Genomic DNA, 17,402 nt, shown 5'->3' with positions numbered 1-17,402 from the left:
AGCATCTGCAGCCTTTTCAGGGAGAAAGAAAGACTAAAAATTAACCAGTGCATACTGGCCTAGAAGTCTATATCAATCAGTCTATATCAAATACTGTACTATATAATGGTAAAGTATCTGTTTGCCCCAACACAGTTCTTGTCATCATCAATATCTATATTCAGCTGAGCCAGCAGGAAAAATTGCCAGAAGCCCAACTATTCCCTCACAAAAGTACAGGAAAACAACCTCCATTCAAATCAGCTGAATTTGCTATTCTATGCCTAATCAGAGTGTTCAAACCTAGCCAAAAACAAGAGACTGCCTGCATGAACGGCACATCAAATGTTGAAATATGAGAATAATTACTAAATGTATATGCAAATGGAAATGTAACACTAAAGCCAGTTAAATTAATTTGAACAGTCAGTCAGTCAGCTATTTAACCTTTGTGATACAAAAAGTTGGCCAAACTAGGAAGAATTTATTTGGTCAAAACAATCTGAGCATTTTTTTGTAAACAATTGTTAACAGCTGAATTACAAAGTCAAAACAAAATTCCAGTGAAGTGACACTATCCCTACCATTATATAAATGCATCTCTCAAGCGAGTGCCCTGGATTGATAGAGCAAAATCTGTTTTAATAATTATGAAATGACAACTGATGTAACTGTGCCTATAGGACAATACTACTACTACTACTACTACTACTGCTACTACTACCTAGTGTCATGGAGTGATCAAACACAAGTTCAAATGCTAAAGAGAAGGTACAGCATCTCCCAATAGGGAAAGTGGGTGAAACTAGACCACCTGGGCAATACATTTCCCCTTCTAGGGCTAAGCCAATTAGTGAAGTACCTCTGTCTGGTAGCGGAGCCAATCTTTACTCAGTCTTACATTTATCTACAGAGTGAAACATTACAAGCATACACCTTCTAACTCAGCCACACCACAGTTTCAATAAGTGTCTCTTAATATGTGCTTAAGTGAAACCCCAATTAATGCCCTCATTTGCATATAATTAAACAAAACTGAAATGCCATTAACAAGGGGGTGGCCAGCAATGAAAGTCTGGGGCAAGTTATTTTCAATAGTGTATGAAATATTTGTTTTCTTTGGTATTATTAAACAGAACTAATTATAGCCTATATGATGTGACAATGTAGAGAGCAGAGTGTAAATCCAAAAACCTGTTCTGTACAAAAAAAAATGCACGATTATAACGAATCCTATCACATCTCCAGGAGATCCCCAAGCAGATCATAATTTTTGAAATAGGATTACTTACACAGGCAAATGTGGCAGCCAATTTGTACGCTACAAGGTACAGCAACAGCGCACAAGAAGTTACCAATTGATCTGTTTTGGGAGGAATGTCAGCCAGAGGGCACTTTAGGTAGCTTAATGGGACCTTTTACATCCACCATGGTATAATGCCTCACCAAAAAGATCCAACAGCAACAATGAAGTATTCTTTTCGTATTTATGAATCAGATTAACTTAAGTGTGCTTAAGTGCTGAAATAGGAGGCTGGGTTTTATGCTTTCCTACCAGTGGGTTTGAAGATGAGCGGCACGTGAAATCTAGCACAAGGCCTTCCAGTCACATAATTGTCTGCCCAAAGCCTGAAATTGGGGTTGGCGGAATGGGAGTGGCGTTGTAGACATTGGGCAGCCTGCCCATCCTTAGGCCTATTGCCTCCCACTGCTATTTTACCCACGCCAGATAGGAAGAAGTCCGTTGGGGGTCTCCTGTGCCCATCAGAGGCACACTCCCACTCCTCAAGATCACACTTCTCACTTATCCCCTCTGGCTTCTCAAACCCGGCCCCCCAATCCCCTTACCCTGGCAAAATCTCCCTCCACCAACCCCCACTTCCCTTGATGTCTGCCCCTAGTGACAATCTCTATCTTTGCCATAAAGGCCAAGACAAAATTTGCTTTCCTAATTGTTTGCTGTATGAATGTTGCCTCTCAGGTGCCAGGGAGGGGATTATACAACAGATATGTGAGTTTGGAGGGTGAAGAGATACAGCCAAAAGTCTTGGTTCACGTTTGAACCAATGGCTGATGAAGGAATAAAACTGTGATCTTCCAAAGGAAATTTCAGCAATTAGGAGCTAGATTAAAGTTAGATTAAAGAAAAGGATCTGTAGGATAATAGTCCAAGGATTACTCCTGGTGCCATGTTTAGGAATTGTTAATTAAGGAAACTAAATGAGTAGCTACAGAGATGACATATGAGTGAAGGGTTGAGGTTTCTGGGATACTAGAACCAATTCTGGGGCAGGAGTGGCCTATACAGGTGGACAGGCTTTACCTGAACAAGGCTAGAAGTAATGTCCTTGCTAACTAGACTAACTAGAGTTGTGCCTAAGGATTTAAGATAATATGGTAGGGGAAAGAAAAAAACAAAAGGTGGATTAGAAAGGAAGGCAAAAGTGACAAGGAGTGTAGGAAAGATAAGAGAAAAAGATCAGAAGGAGGGCAGTGTAAAATTGCTAAGAGAAAAAAAGAATGTGGGGGCAAAGGGCCAGGAAAGGACCATAATGGACGAAGTATTGTCAATTTGACCAATGAACTCTCAGCAAAAATTACGTAGAAAGGGCATGATGTAATAACATTAATGGAGGAAGCATTCTCCCTGTGAGTCAGAAAGTTGTAGGATCAAGTCCCACTCCAGGGATTTAAACACAAATTCTAGGTTGACACTTCAGTGAATCACTAAGGGAGTGCTGCACTGTTGGAAGTGCTGTGTTTTGGATGAGACGTTAAACCAAAACCTCGTCTGCTCGTTTAGATGAAATAAGAGATGGCATGGTGCTATTTCAAAGATGAACAGAGGAGATTTCTCCCATGTCTTCACCAATATTTATTCCTCAACCAAGATCGCTGAAGTAGATTATCTGATCATTTATTTCATTGCTGTTTGAGGGGCATTGCTATGTGCAAATTGCCTACCATATTTGTTATTTTACAATAGTGAGTACACTTCAAAAGTACTTCATTGGTTGTAAAGGGCTTTGTAAAGCCCCGGCCAAGAACCGCACTGTATATATGCAAGACTTTCTTTCTTTATTCTTGAGCATTGTTAAATTAAATTTAAGTCTTGGTATCCATCTTAAGTTAATCACAATGGACACTCATAATACAGCTAATTTACAGTCCAAAAAAGCAGGTGGCAAACTCACTCACATGCCGCCTCGTTCAACATAAATGATAATAATGGAAGGCCTGTGACTTTAAATTTTTGACCATGGTTTATGTTGATCTCAACATTTGCAACTCTTGGCAATAATGTTTGGAGAAGGTATTGGGATTTGACTTTTTTTGCAAAAAAGTAGGACTTCAGCATAAATGGGTTTTAGATACGCGGGTAGCAGTACATAGGCGACTAGTAGAAAAGCAATAGAAGAGATACAAATCAAAAATAATGCACAAGGTCCAAAATACTTTAATTGGATAAGAGTAATCTTAGCAGCAAAGAAGAGGAAGAGTTTCTACAGTGTGTTCATGATAGTTTTTTAGATAAGTAAGGCATCTGAATGGGAGCTTCTGAACAGAAACCATCATTCCAACATGACACCCAAATGCAGTTAGTAAATACAGGACTAGTAATTCCAAGGCCTGGATTAACAATCCAGATAAAGCAAATTCAAATCGCACTATGGCAGTTTGAGAATTTGATATCAATTTTAAAAGAACTCCAGAAATAAAAAGCTGGAATCAGTTAAAACGACCGTGAAGCTCCTGGGTTGCTGTAAAAACCCAACTGGTTCATTCATACCTTTTAAGGAAGGAAACCTGTGCTTATCTGTGACTGTGACTCTAGTCACATAACAATGTGGCAGTGACTCTAGTCACATAACAATGTGGCTTGACTCTTAACTGTCCTGTGAAGTGGCCTAGCAAGCCATTCAATTTTATCAAATTGCTATGCAGTGGTTCAAGGACACAACCCCACCCAGCACTTTCTCTGGGCAAGTAGGAATGGGCAATAAAAGCAGGCTTTGCCACTGATGCCCATGTAAAATAAACCTTGGCCTCAACCCTCCCCAGCCCATGCTGATCAAAACTTTACTCAGATATAGAAAATGATTTGCGCAAAAGCTTCACATGGAAAAAATTATTACCTTGTTAGATATAATTCATCGTGCACTTCTGAGTCTCAGAATAATATCTGGCACAGTATATGAATGGCTGTGTTCTCCATTATAATTTTAGGCTCGCCACAAGATATTTCCGTCTGTATATTTTACAGACTCCTGCTTAGCTGAAGGCAGTTTTTGTTAAGAAACCAGAAGCTTGGGGCTGCTCCCAGTCAAAGAAACACAGCACCGTAGAGAAGGAAAAAGCAGGCCTTGTTAGATTGCATGATTCTTTTCTCTTACCACATCTTTGCTATAAAGACATCAAAAGCAGCCTCACAGTTAAAAAGGGGCCACAAGATTTTCAACAGTTGTATTAAAGAGCAGACTTGCTACACAGCAGTTTGCCTGCCCAGCTTTTGAATAATGCTTTCACTATGCTAAGTTGTTGGCTTAAAATCCCAACTCTCAGTTTCTTCACCAGTGCTAGCTTGAACATCACGTTATGGTGAAAATAAGATGGAGTTAGGTGTTCAGTCAAATGTTATTTCAAACCTCTAACTGTAACAAACTGTCTCTGTAATCATAAAATAAACAGTCACAATTGTTAACACAGCAATTCAAATTGTGGTGAGAACTCTTCATTCAAGAGAGCTCTTAATGAGGTAGCATGCCATAAGATATGTTATTGACAAATGCAGGCAGCAAGTCCCAGATAGATAAATAAGTAAATTGATCACCTGTACCTTTCCCAATCGTGAGTTGGAGAAAATAATATTCCTCAATGACGGGAGTTTTCCATCATGTAATATTTAGCCTATTCAGATATAGTTTGAAATACCCAATAAATATTACCTTTCTAAGGCTGAGAATATATACGTAGATAGGAGGCAATATGGAATAGGTTGAAGGTTATATACCTCTCAGGGAGGTGCTATAACATGAGCAGTTGAGAAACACAAGGAGGGACTTGAGATCAGACAAAAATGGACTGAGGAAGGGTTGCTGCCAGGTCAAAGGTATTGAAGCTGAAGTGTGCGAGAGAATCATAGCTTCAGGTAGAACAGGGGTCAGGGGGAAATGTTGAATGTCGGAGTAATCAGGCTTTGAACATTTCTCTCTTTTCACCTACCTCCCCAGATTATTTGCAGTCTTCATGCTGGCTTGCTCACCAAGCCAGTCTTTCACGTATGGCCACTCGAACTGCTTCCTAATCTACCTTATCGCAAGAATGTATATACAAGATGTTGTTGTTTATGCAATTTATGCTTCTTAAAGCAGCAAGATTTTTATTTTTTGTTTCAGATGCAATCTTGTGTTGCTGACCCCTGTATCGCTTCCTTGTATACTTACTACACCCAATCAACAACTGAGCAGTTTGAACAATTCCCACACTACCTAACCAGCTCATACTTAGGCCGTCCTAGTGTAATATACAAAAAACGCAAGTTTATTTTTTTTTAACCTTCAAGGCATCATGGCCAGTTTACAGTATTGTTATATCCCATGACTTGACAGGCTTACCAATAGCAATTTCTGTATACCCTGTGAATGACCTGTCAACACCCAAAACAATTTCCAGGGTAATGTGTATATTTGCCTGCCACTTCATCCATTCTCTCTGGTTAAGATTGATGCCTCTGGAAAAGTCCTAACAAGGTACAGATCATAGCTGTGCAATAGGAGTGTTGTATGTGGACTGTAAAAACAAATAACCAATTGAGGACTGGTTTATTTTAAACTACTTTTTAAAAAACAATACTTTTGAAATGCATGTTCTTCTGACAAGACAGAATTTTTGCCTATTCGTAGTTGTCCTGAAAGCACCAAGAGACATTCATGTAAATTGAACTGGAGTCACAGTGTAGGCTAGGCCGAGTATGCGTGACAGGTTCCCTTCCTTGAAGCAGTTTAGAAATCAATTGCGTTTTCATCACAACCTGGGAGCTTTCTCTGTTATTTCCCTGGTTATACACCCACAAATGTTCAGATTTATTGAATTCAGTTTCACTTTGTTGAACTCATGACCTCTGGCCAGTACCATAACAATTTTGAACCTTTGGTGTAAAAATTATGATGGGCATATGTACTTAATGGTTGAAAATCTGTTCCATTAGAAGATGGAACGAGCTCCAACTGAGAAATGAACCCACTTTGCAGAGCAAAAGCTGAAATGGTGTGACCATATACCAGAAAAGTGGAACTGAAGAGTAAATATAGGTAGATTGCTGTGTTGCTAACAAAGAATGTAACAAAAAGATCTTGTGACTATAGTCAGCATTATGAAAAGGTTGATCATGGTTATTAACTCCTTGCCAAGATAAGGTTCCTTGAACTTTAGTAACTCTGCATTATCTCATCCAAATGGTCATTACCCATGAGTATCAGTAGGCTATTCAACCAAGTGAGGAATCACAGCTCAAATAGATCCTATCATCATCCAACATATAAACACATGTTACCAGATAGTGATCAGGAACAGAAATATTCCCCCCTATCTCTGAAGCACTAAAGCCAGTTACAACATGGCAGGCTGGCTGAAATCAGCTAATCTAGTTAAAGGATGGTGATTAAACTTTGGAGACCAGTGAAGCTCAGATTTTCATTGGGTAAGCCCTCAGATCCATTGAGACAGCAAGTATGGTCCCAAGCAATCTCAAGCCTTAAATGGGTCAGTCACACCCATCATAAATTTAAAATAGTAGCACACTTAGCATGCCAACATCAAAGTAATAGAGCCCTTATAAGTGGGCAGATAATCAAGCAGGATATCTAGAATGATGATAGTACAGGATTGCCCCCTCACCTATATTTTCTAAATATAATAAAACAATTATTAGTTAAGAGTAAGGTTTTAGAACTCTTTTCTGATGCTTCCCCCTGAGAAAACAAATTGAGAGAATTTGAAATATCAAGATCTCACCTTTAGAATCTTATGGCAACAGTGACGTGGAGTTGACAAAAGTAGCACAATTCTAACTGTAGGTGTACAACTTGAAATCTGTTAAAGGGTTATGGGAAGTCCTCTTCTTCTGTCGGTAACAGACCAATAAAGTTAATTTATCACCAGGAGCCTAAACGCCAAGTAGAATCCTTGGCAATTTTATCAAAGGATAAGATCAAAGCCCTGCAGTCCTGCTACATCCAGTCATGAATTGTTCAGTGGTGAACAATTAAACAGCAAGTAGGAGGAGGTGGCTCCATGAACACCTCCATCCTCAATGACGGGGAAGCAAAGCACGTCAATTCAAAAGTCAAGCTTGAAGTACATGTAATCATATTCAGCCCTAGGGGCCGAGTGTATGATCCATCAAAGCCTCCTCTTGAGGGTCCCCTTCCATTGCAGATGCCAGTTTTTGCCAATTCTATTCACTCCATGGTCTCTTCATCTAAATTATTAATATAGATTGTAAATAATTGAGGACTCAGCACTGATTCCTGTGGCTAGTTACAGTTTGCCAACCTGAAAATTACCCATTAATCCTAACTATTTCTTGTAAGCCAATCCTCTATCCATGCTAATATATTACCCCCAACATCATGCTCTTGTCTTGTGTAGTAACCTTTTCTGTGGCACTTTTTAAAAATTATTTTTATTGGAATGTGGGCACCACTGGCAAGGCCAGCATTTGTTGCCCACCATGCCTTTTGGCAATCTAATTATACCCCATTTATTGATTCCCTTTCTCCACCCTACTTGTTACATCCTCAACGAATTCTAATAAACTTGTCAAATACAATTTCCCTTTCATAAAACCAAGTCCTGCTACTACCTCCTTAATAATGGATTCTAGCATTTCCCAATGAGATGTTAGACTAACTGGCCTCCAGATTCCTGCTTTCTGTCTCCCTCATTTCTTGACTATAAATGTTACATCTGCAGTTTTCCAGTCCAGTGGGGCTTTTCCACAATCTAGGGAACTTTGGAAGATTACAACCAATGCATCCAGAATCTCTGCAGCCATTTCTTTAAGGACCTTAGAATGCAGGCCATCTGGGGACTTGTCAGCTGTTAGTCTCATTAATTTTCTGAGTACTTATTCTCTTGTGATAGTGATTGTTCTAAATTCCTCCCTCCGTTTTGCCCCATTATTTTCTCTTATTATTCAGATACTTTGTTTTCACGATAGAAGACCCAAAAGTCTCTGCCACTTCCTTGTTTCCCATTATTAATTCCCAGTCTCATTGTCTAAGTGACCAACATTTACTTTAGCGACCCCTTTCTTTTTTTATACTTGTAGAAGCTCTTATTGTCTACTTTCATATTTCTTGCTAATTCATGCTCATATTCTAATTCTCACTCTTCATTGCTTTTTTTAAAGCCATCTTTTGCTAATTTCTAAAATTTTCCCAATCTTCTGGCCTACCACTAATCTTTGCAGCATTGGACACTCTTTCTTACAATTTGATACCATCCTTAACTTCCTCAGATGGTGCATCCTTCTCAAAGGACAAGGGCAACAGGTGCATGGGAACACCACCAGCTCCAAGTTCCCTTTCAAGTCACTCAGCATCCTGACTTAGAACTACACCACTGTTCCTTCACTGTCACAGAGTCAAAATCTTGGATCTCCCTATCTAACAGCATCTGGGTCCTCTAACATCACATGGACATGTGGTTCAATATTTGACTCATTATCAACTTCTCAAGGGCAATTAAAGATTGGCAGTAAATGTTAGCCTTGTCCCACAAATAAAAAAAAGGTTGGTCTTATGTATTTGAAGTTCTGACCATCATAAACTTATAACTGAAAACATAGAAAATAGGAACAGGAGGAGGTCATTTGGCCCTTCAAGCCTGTTCCATCATTCGATATGATCTTGGCCGATCCTCTCTCTCAAGGCCACACTCCCACACTCTCCCCATACCACTTGATGCCTTTAGAGTCTAGAAGTCTATCTATTTCCTTCTTTAATATATTCAGTGATTTGGCCTACACAGCCTTCTGTGGTAGAGAATTCCACTGAGTGAAGAAGTTTCTCCTCATCTCAGTCCTAAATGGCCTACCCCATATCCTGAGACTGTGAGCCCTTGTTCTAGACCCCCAGCCAGAGGAAACATCATCCCTGAATCCAGTCTGCACAGCCCTGTTAGAATTTTATACGTTTCAATGAGATCCGCTTTCATTCTTCTAAACTCCAGTGAATACAGGCCTAGTCGACCCAATCTCTCCTCATACAACAATCCTGCCACCTGCCAATCAGTCTGGTGAACCTTCCCTGCACTCCTCTATGGCAAGTATATAATTTCTTAGGCAAGACCACCAAAACTGCACACAATACCCCAGGTGTGGTCTCACAAGGCCCTGTACAGCTGCAGTAAGGCATCCTTGCTCCTGTACTCAAATCCTCTCGCAATGAAGGCCAACATACTATTTGTTTTCTTAACTACTTGCTGCACCTGCACGCTTGCTCTTAACGTTTAGCGTGCAAGGACACTCAGATCCCTTTATACATCAACATTTCCCAATCTATCACCATTGAATTAATACTCTGCCATTCTGCTTTTCCTACTGAAGTGGACAACTTCACACTTATCCGCATTATACTGCATCTGCCATGTATCTGCCCGCTCACTTGTCTAAATTGTCTTGAAGCCTCAACATCTTCCTCATCACTCACATTCCCATCAAGTCTTGTGTCATCAGCAAACTTGGAAATATTACCTTTGGTTCCCTCATCCAAATCATTGATATATATTGTGAATAGCCAGGGACCCAATCCCTGCTAATCACCACTACCCCAATAGTCACTGCCTGCCACTCCAAAAAAGACCCATTTATTCCTACTTTGTTTCCTGTCTGCTAACCAATTCTCAATCCATGCCAATATATTACCCTCAATCCCATGCGCTTTAATTTTGCACACTAGCCTCTTATGTGGGAATTTATCAAAAGCTTTCTGAAAATCCAAATACACCACATCTACTGGCATTCCCTTATCTATTCCGTTAGTTACGTCCTCAAAAAACTCCAGTAGATTTGTCAAACATGATTTCTCTTTCATGAATCTATGTTGACTTTGTCTAATCCCATTGATATTTTCCAAGTGTCCTGTTATCACATCCTTTATCATAGGCTCTAACATTTCCCCTACTACTGAAGTTAGGTTAACCAGTCTGCAATTCACCGTTTTCTCCCTCCCTCCTTTTTTAAATAGTGGAGTCACATTTTCCACCCTCCAATCTGCTGGGACTGTTCCAGAATCTACAGAATTTTGGAAGATGACAATCAACGCATCCACTATTACCATGGCCACCTCCTTCAGGCCCTGAGGATTTATCAGCTTTCAGTCCCATTAATTTCTCCAGCACTTTTTTTTTTAGTAATACTAATTTCTTTCAACTGCTCCTTCTCACTAGACCCTCGATTCCTAGTATTTCTAGGAAGTTATTTGTGTCTTCCTCCGTGACTGTTTAATTGCTCTGCCGTTTCCTTATTCTCTATTATAAATTCTCCCATTTCAGACTGTAAGGGGCCTAAGTTTGTCTTCACTAATCTTTTTCTTTTTACATACTTATAGAAACTTTTACAGTCTGCTTTTATGTTCCTTCATCTCCAACACTATTGCTCTCCCGCTCTTTTTTCTCACCCCCTGTGCAGCTGAGCCACTTGTGGTGCCACAGACTTAGCTCTTGCTGCATTCCCCTGAGAAACCATCTCCCCCAGCAGTATCCAAAACGGAAAATCTGTTAGAGAGGGAGATGGATCCAAGGGGCACTACCTGCCTAGTGCATTTACTCTGCTTGACGATCACCCATTCCCTTTCTGCCTGTCCCTTCAAGTCAGTTTTTAATGTGGATTTTCAATGTACATATTACACTGACCCATATTAGTCTGTTGCATCATGAACCAAATTAGCCAAAATGCATTGCTGAATTACAATTAAATATTTGGAAGGATAGATATCACTCAAAGAATTACTGAAATTACAGAACAGGAGGCAGTCATCCTACCCACAGCATCTTTGCTGAGCTACCTCTTCAAATCAAATCATCTGTTCTAATCCCACATACATACAGCAGTTGTTTGAAGTGTTACATTTAAACTGCAGAATAAAAACATATTTTATAAACTTACAGGCTTCCTGTAGGAACTTCTCTCGCACACTATCTGAAGTGGAGTTTTTGCATGTTTTGATGGCAACTGCCATTGCAGGGTTTTCCTGTAAGGAGGAAAAAATACAAGTAGTTACCAATGCATGCTAAAGTAGTTTGAACTAAACACAGAGCTATACTGTGCCATTTAAATTGTTTAATAATCCTGATCCAAACAGATAAACAGACAATTTCTGGGTAAGCCTATTATAAATTACACAAAATTTCATTAAATGTAGACAGAAATACTCTTCAGTTTAAAAAAATGTATTCATGGGATGTGGGTGTCGCTGGCTAGGCCAGCATTTATTGCCTTTGAGAAGGTAGTGGTGAGCTGCCTTTTCAGTTAAGACCTGACTTGGCATAAAACTGATAAAGACTATCTCTGTATTTTCTAAATTTCTACAGTATATTCACAAACATTTTTAAGCAATGTGTATGGTAATGCATTGAGCAAGGCCAGTGTTTCAACAAAGCACAACCTCTGCTGATGCCACTGCAAGTGCAGTCTTTAGCCTTTACGATTAACTGATACCCCTGGGGTCCCGTTGACAGGGCAGACACAGGACAGTATGTGGTCAATGTACAAAAGTGTAGTCTAGATCATATAGTATATAAAAACAGAAAATTCTAGAAATACTCAGCAGGTCTGGTAGCGTCAGTGGAGACAGAAACAAAGTTAACATTTCAGGCTGCAACCTTTCATCAGAACTTCTCTTTCCAGATCAAATAGTGTTGGCCCTGTACTACGTGCAGCCTGTGCATCACTCATGTTTGTTGTGCGGTACAGTGTTACAAAACATCAGTAGAACTGACTGACTAACTAAACAGAACAGGACAAGTAAGGTATCTTTGTATCGTCTGTTCCATGTTCCTTACCAAGATCCTGCCAACCTTGACTCAGTTGGTACCACCCTCCAAAGAGTCAGAAGGTTCGTGTTTCAAGCTCCACTCCAGGAATTGAGAACATAATCTAGGTTAACACTTCAATGAAGTGCTAATATTGCAAACATTGGCAGAGATGCCATCTTTCAGCAAAGACATTAAACCCAGATCGCATGCCTGATTTAGTGACTCAAGTAAACACTGAATACCCACGGCACTACTAAAGGGTGATCAGGAAGTTCTCCTGGCTGCCTGACAATAATTTTTCTTCAATTAACACAACAGATTGATGTCATTTTTGTTACTGCTCTTTGTGGGATTTTGTTGTGCACAACATAGATGCAACTTTTGCCTACACAAAATAAACTCACTGCACCAGGGAGTGCTCAATTGCATGCAAAACACTTCGACAGTTATGAGCTGTCCTGAAGAACTAGGTAAATGCAAACCTCTGAAGCAGTTTAGTCTTGTAGTGTCACCTTCAAGTTAGGTGAAGTACTTGGGACCATAAAAAGCCACTTGCAGCCTCATTCAATCTGCTTCATTACACATTGTGCAAATTTTGATTTAAGAGGAAGTCTAACATGATTTTCAAATGTATCCAGACTTTCTGACTGGTTCAGCTATGAAAATGACACCTTGTTGTTTTTTGAATGAAACTAACAATTACGAATTTCATACCAAGCCCTGGCTATAAAAAGGAATGAACATTTAACAGATCTTATAGTGCAACTGCAAACATGTTTAGATCTTCACAGAGGAGCAGGCAGATTTCAGCAGGCTCTCAGAACTCAGGGACAAGGAGGATAGAAGCTTCTATATTGCTTTCACACATAAGCTTGTTAATTGCAACATTATCATTCACTATCTTGTCACCGGATAATTGCATTGACATCATAGCTTTGATTGAAATTTGAACACTTGTTCACAGGTGGAAACAAAAACTTGCCTTTTGCTGAAGCCTCCCCATCTGGTTATACTTATCATCATCAGCCCCACCCAAACTGTATCAATGATGATCTGGCTAGTTATGGTAGAAAAGTGTGTGTGGACTGGACTAGTAATCCAAAGACCTAACTTATGATCTGGAAACATGAGTTAAGACCCCACCAAGGCAGCGTGGAATTTAAATTCAATTATCTAAACAAATCAGGAATAAATCAGTAACAGTGACCATGAATCTACTGGATTGTTCTGTTTATTAATATCCTTACCAAGTCTGACTTGAGATTCAATGCAATTTGGTTGACACTTAACTGTCTGTAATATTCTGAACGGTAATGAGGGATTGGCAATAAATGCTGTCCTTCCTAGTGGTGTCCCCACATCCCATGAATCAATAAAATAAAATCACCAAATCACATCATGGTTTCTTCCCCTACTTTGTTACCTATAGACTTGGCTATTCCAACGTATTCCTGGCCAATCTCCCACGTTCTTTCCTCCATAAACTTCTGGCCACCCAAATCTCTGCTGCCTCTCTTTGTAAGTTCTAACAAGTTCTGTTCGGCTATCAACCCTATGCTCACTGACCTACACTGGCTTCCAGTTAAACAACACCTTGATTTTAAAATTCTCATCTTGTTTTCAAATACCTCCATGGTTACGCCCTTCCCAATCTCCTTCAGTCCTACAACCGCCTGAGGTGTCTGTGCTAGGATTCTGGTCTTGAGCATTCCCAATTTCAGTTACTCCATCAGTGGCGGCAGTGCCTTCAGCTGCCAAAGCTCAAAGTTGTGGAATTCTCTCCCTCAACGACTCCACTGCTCCATTTCTCTTGCCTCCTTTAAATCCTTTCTCCATAAAGCATACCTCTTTGATCAAGCTTTTAGTCACTTGTCCTCATGTCTCCAGAAAACAGGTTACCTGATCATTTATTAATCACCGTGGGACCTCACTGTGCAGTAACTAGCAGCTGCGTTTTCTTATAACAGTGGCTACAATTGAAAAGTACTTTGTTGCTTCTGAAGCACTTGGGTACATCCTGAGATCATGAAAAGTATGTTGTCCTGGTTAGCATTCTTCCTTAATGGTTGTTCACTTCACTGCATTTTTGTGGAGTTTTGCTGTGCACAAAAAGGTGTCATCTTTGCCCATACAATAACATTCACCGCATCTTCAACTACTCAAAATATGAAATGCTTTGAGATGCTTCAGAGAGTGGCGCTATATAAAGGCTAACTATTTCTTGGATCTAACAGGGTACATAGACCATAAGACACAGGAGCAGAAATTAGGCCAATCGGCCCATTGAGTCTGCTCTGCCATTCAATCATGGCTGATAAGTTTTTCAACCCCATTCTCCCGCCTTCTCCCCGTAACCTTTGATCCCCTTACCAATCAAGAACCTATCTATCTCGGTCTTAAATACACTCAATGACCTGGCCTCCACAGCCTTCTGTGGCAATGAATTCCATAGATTCACCACTCTCTGGCTAAAGAAGTTTCTCCTCATCTCTGTTCAAAAAGGTCTTCCCTTTACTCTGAGGCTGTGCCCTCGGGTTCTAGTCTCTCCTACTAATGGAAACATCTTCCCCACATCCACTCTATCCAGGCCTTTCAGTATTCTGTAAGTTTCAATCAGATCCTCCCTCATCCTTCTAAACTCCATCGAGTATAGACCCAGAGTCCTGATAAGATCTATTTCATTCAGACTAAAACGCTAAAATTCTGAGATTGAGAGAGGATGCCCACCACTCTGCAGTCTTGTGGAGATGCTGAATCAAAGTTAAGTACTTATCCAATGGGAAGGAGGTAAAAACTCAGAGCAAATTTCCTAGGCACTCACCCAACCGAATTACTGGTCAGAGTGTAGCTAAATCAGACCAATTTGCCAAACTTTCACCTGGGAACAAAATGTAGTGTGCAAAGCCCCTAAAAATAACTGAACATTTTTTAACAAGAAAACTATCAATCCAGAATGCTGAATGTTTAATTCTTCTCATTTCAATTCATTTTAAAATCAACATCATCACCAGGGGTTTCTTGAAAATTGCAGAAGTGTGTTCTGATCTTCACAAAGTCTATTACTTCAGGCAGTACAACTTTTAAGATTATAACACAATCACTGGAAGTTATTCACTGAAGATTCTTTTTTCTCAAATGCAGCAAGTGAAACAATGAAAATTAGTTTTAAAAAGGTACAAAAATATTTTTCTTAAAAATGTAGCATGATCCAGACATGACAGATGCCATATGCATTACCTTGTGAGGGACAGTTTCATTCACATTTCAGTTCAGACATGTACACAGCATTCATTATTAATTTCACCAGCACACACTCTGTGCTGAATCTATTCAGAGCTTTATCCAAAGTGTAATTTTTAATTCATCTGACAATTAAATTGCTCATATTTTGTGTTGATTTAACATGGAAATGACAAACAAACCTGCTCGAGTACTGACATTAATAAATCAGTCTCGGGACACAACAGCATATGAATACAATGGCACGGGAACAAGAAAAGACTGCTTCTGTTTGCCCATTTCTGTTTCTGGACCTCTGGTCGCTTTTTTCTACTTATACTCAGCCATCTCCTTATTGAAGCAGAAACTGATCTGATTCCCTATCAAATGTTATAATTTAACTAGTCATTATCGTATTTTGTGCTCTCTCTTTCATGAATTAATGATCTTGTAAGGTCAAAGTTATTGCTTTGGTGGTGCAGACAAATGTGGTTCACCTTTTAGTTTTTGTCATCATTACAAGATAAACACTTGCAACATTTGAAATAAATGTAAACAATAAGGGCTGGATTTTTGTTAAGTCAGGCTGATTCTGGAGGCCTTTAAAAATAGCAAGCAGGACCCGGATGCCCCCATTTCCAGCAGATGCCATTTCTGCTGGTGGGGTGAAGGGGCGGGGCATGGATAATGTAGGAGAGAAACCCAAACTCAGCAGGGCCATTTGAAATTAGTGCTGAGTTCAAACAGACTCCATTTTGGTTGCTCCAAGGGACTTAACCTGCAGTGTGGCAGTCACCATTTTCAGAAGACATGAGTGCTCTTGAATGGCAGAGGAGATCTGTTAAGTGTCATCATCTGAAGTTATTTAATTCCCCAGCCCTTTAAAGAAAAAGAACAGGCTACAGCTGTCAGTTAAGTGTAAAAAAAAACACACGCAGTTGGAGTGCATTGGTTGTCAGGGCATCTGGTTAACTTAGAAAAAAAGCATCATCATCTGTTTCTACAGTTTCAATAGACTTCATTGTTGACATTTCCCAACACTGTTTTAACAGCTAAGCTCATTATGAATTCTTGTCTGAGTTTCAAAAGCTCCAAAGTCACTTATCTCAGCAGGGGGTGCTGAGTTCATATTTTGATTGACAGTTTTAAAAGGCTATTAAAGAACTGTCAGTTCTTGATGTGGTTAGTGAATAGAAGTTTGTGTTTTTTTAATGGACTGACCACCTGAGGGGATTAAAAATCTTTTAATGGGTTTTAAGGAATGAGAGTTTTTTTTAGCATCAAGTGAGCAGGAGTAAGAGCTCTCTTAGATTGTAAGAAGTTTAATGTTTTTTCATCCCACATGGTTCCTGAGGTCTGTCCATAATGGATACTGAATGAGTGGTTATGGAGGTGGCACAGCAATATGAAGTAACATGGCAAAGCATGGAAGTGACATGTGGGAGTGTGGAGGTGACATGTAGGTGGCATGGGGTGACAGAGGAGTGAGGGCCAGGGGGTCCAACAGCCTTTTATAAAACTGGGCCAAAGTCTCAGGGAAGCAAGACTGGCCTTTAACCAACACACTTTGGCACTTGCCCATCTCGGTAGCGCCCTCTAAACTGCCCTGGTGGCAGCTGGCCAGACTCGGTCATGACCGCACCAGAATCCGTTTGGGTGGAACTCAGAAACAGGAAGGGGCAGCAAACATCGGTAGGAGTTGTTTATAGGCCACCAAATAGTAGTGGTAATGTTGCGCATGGTATTAATCAGGAGATTAGAGAAGCATGTAGCATGGGTAATACAATGATCATGGGCGACTTCAATCTGCGTATAGACTGGGTAAACGTAATCAGCAGTCATGCTGTGGAGGACGAGTTTCTGAAGTGTGTTGGGATGGTTTTGTAAAGCACTATGTTAAGAAATTGACTAGAGAACAGGCTATTTTAGATCTAGTATTATGTCACAAAAAACGGTTAATTAATAAATTTGTTGTAAAAGAACCTTTTTTTTATTCGTTCATGGGATGTGGGTGGCACTGGCTAGGCCAGCATTTATCTCTCATCCTGAATTGTCCTTGTCCAGAGGGCATTTTAAGAGTCACATGTAGGCCAGACCAGGTAAGGACAGCAGATTTCCTTCCCTAAAGGATGTTAGTGAACGAAATGGCTTTTTACAACAATCAA

The 17,402-nt window shown here is 39.9% G+C and overlaps 1 protein-coding gene across 6 annotated transcripts in view; it reads right to left on the bottom strand.

Annotated features, from left to right (window-relative positions):
• The window catches only part of LOC144679973 (focal adhesion kinase 1), a 531,813-nt gene that overhangs the window by 124,483 nt on the left and 389,928 nt on the right, over nucleotides 1-17,402 (bottom strand). For all 6 annotated transcript variants that reach the window (XM_078540999.1, XM_078541000.1, XM_078540997.1 and 3 more), the window contains one exon: nucleotides 11,150-11,234. In XM_078540999.1, coding sequence (XP_078397125.1) covers nucleotides 11,150-11,234 — 85 coding nt within the window. The remainder of the gene's footprint in view (nucleotides 1-11,149; nucleotides 11,235-17,402) is intronic.

The sequence above is a fragment of the Cetorhinus maximus genome, chromosome 4 (assembly GCF_964194155.1).
Source record: "Cetorhinus maximus chromosome 4, sCetMax3.hap1.1, whole genome shotgun sequence".
Classification (NCBI taxonomy): domain Eukaryota; kingdom Metazoa; phylum Chordata; class Chondrichthyes; order Lamniformes; family Cetorhinidae; genus Cetorhinus; species Cetorhinus maximus.
This window is presented reverse-complemented; position numbering and strand designations above follow the sequence as displayed.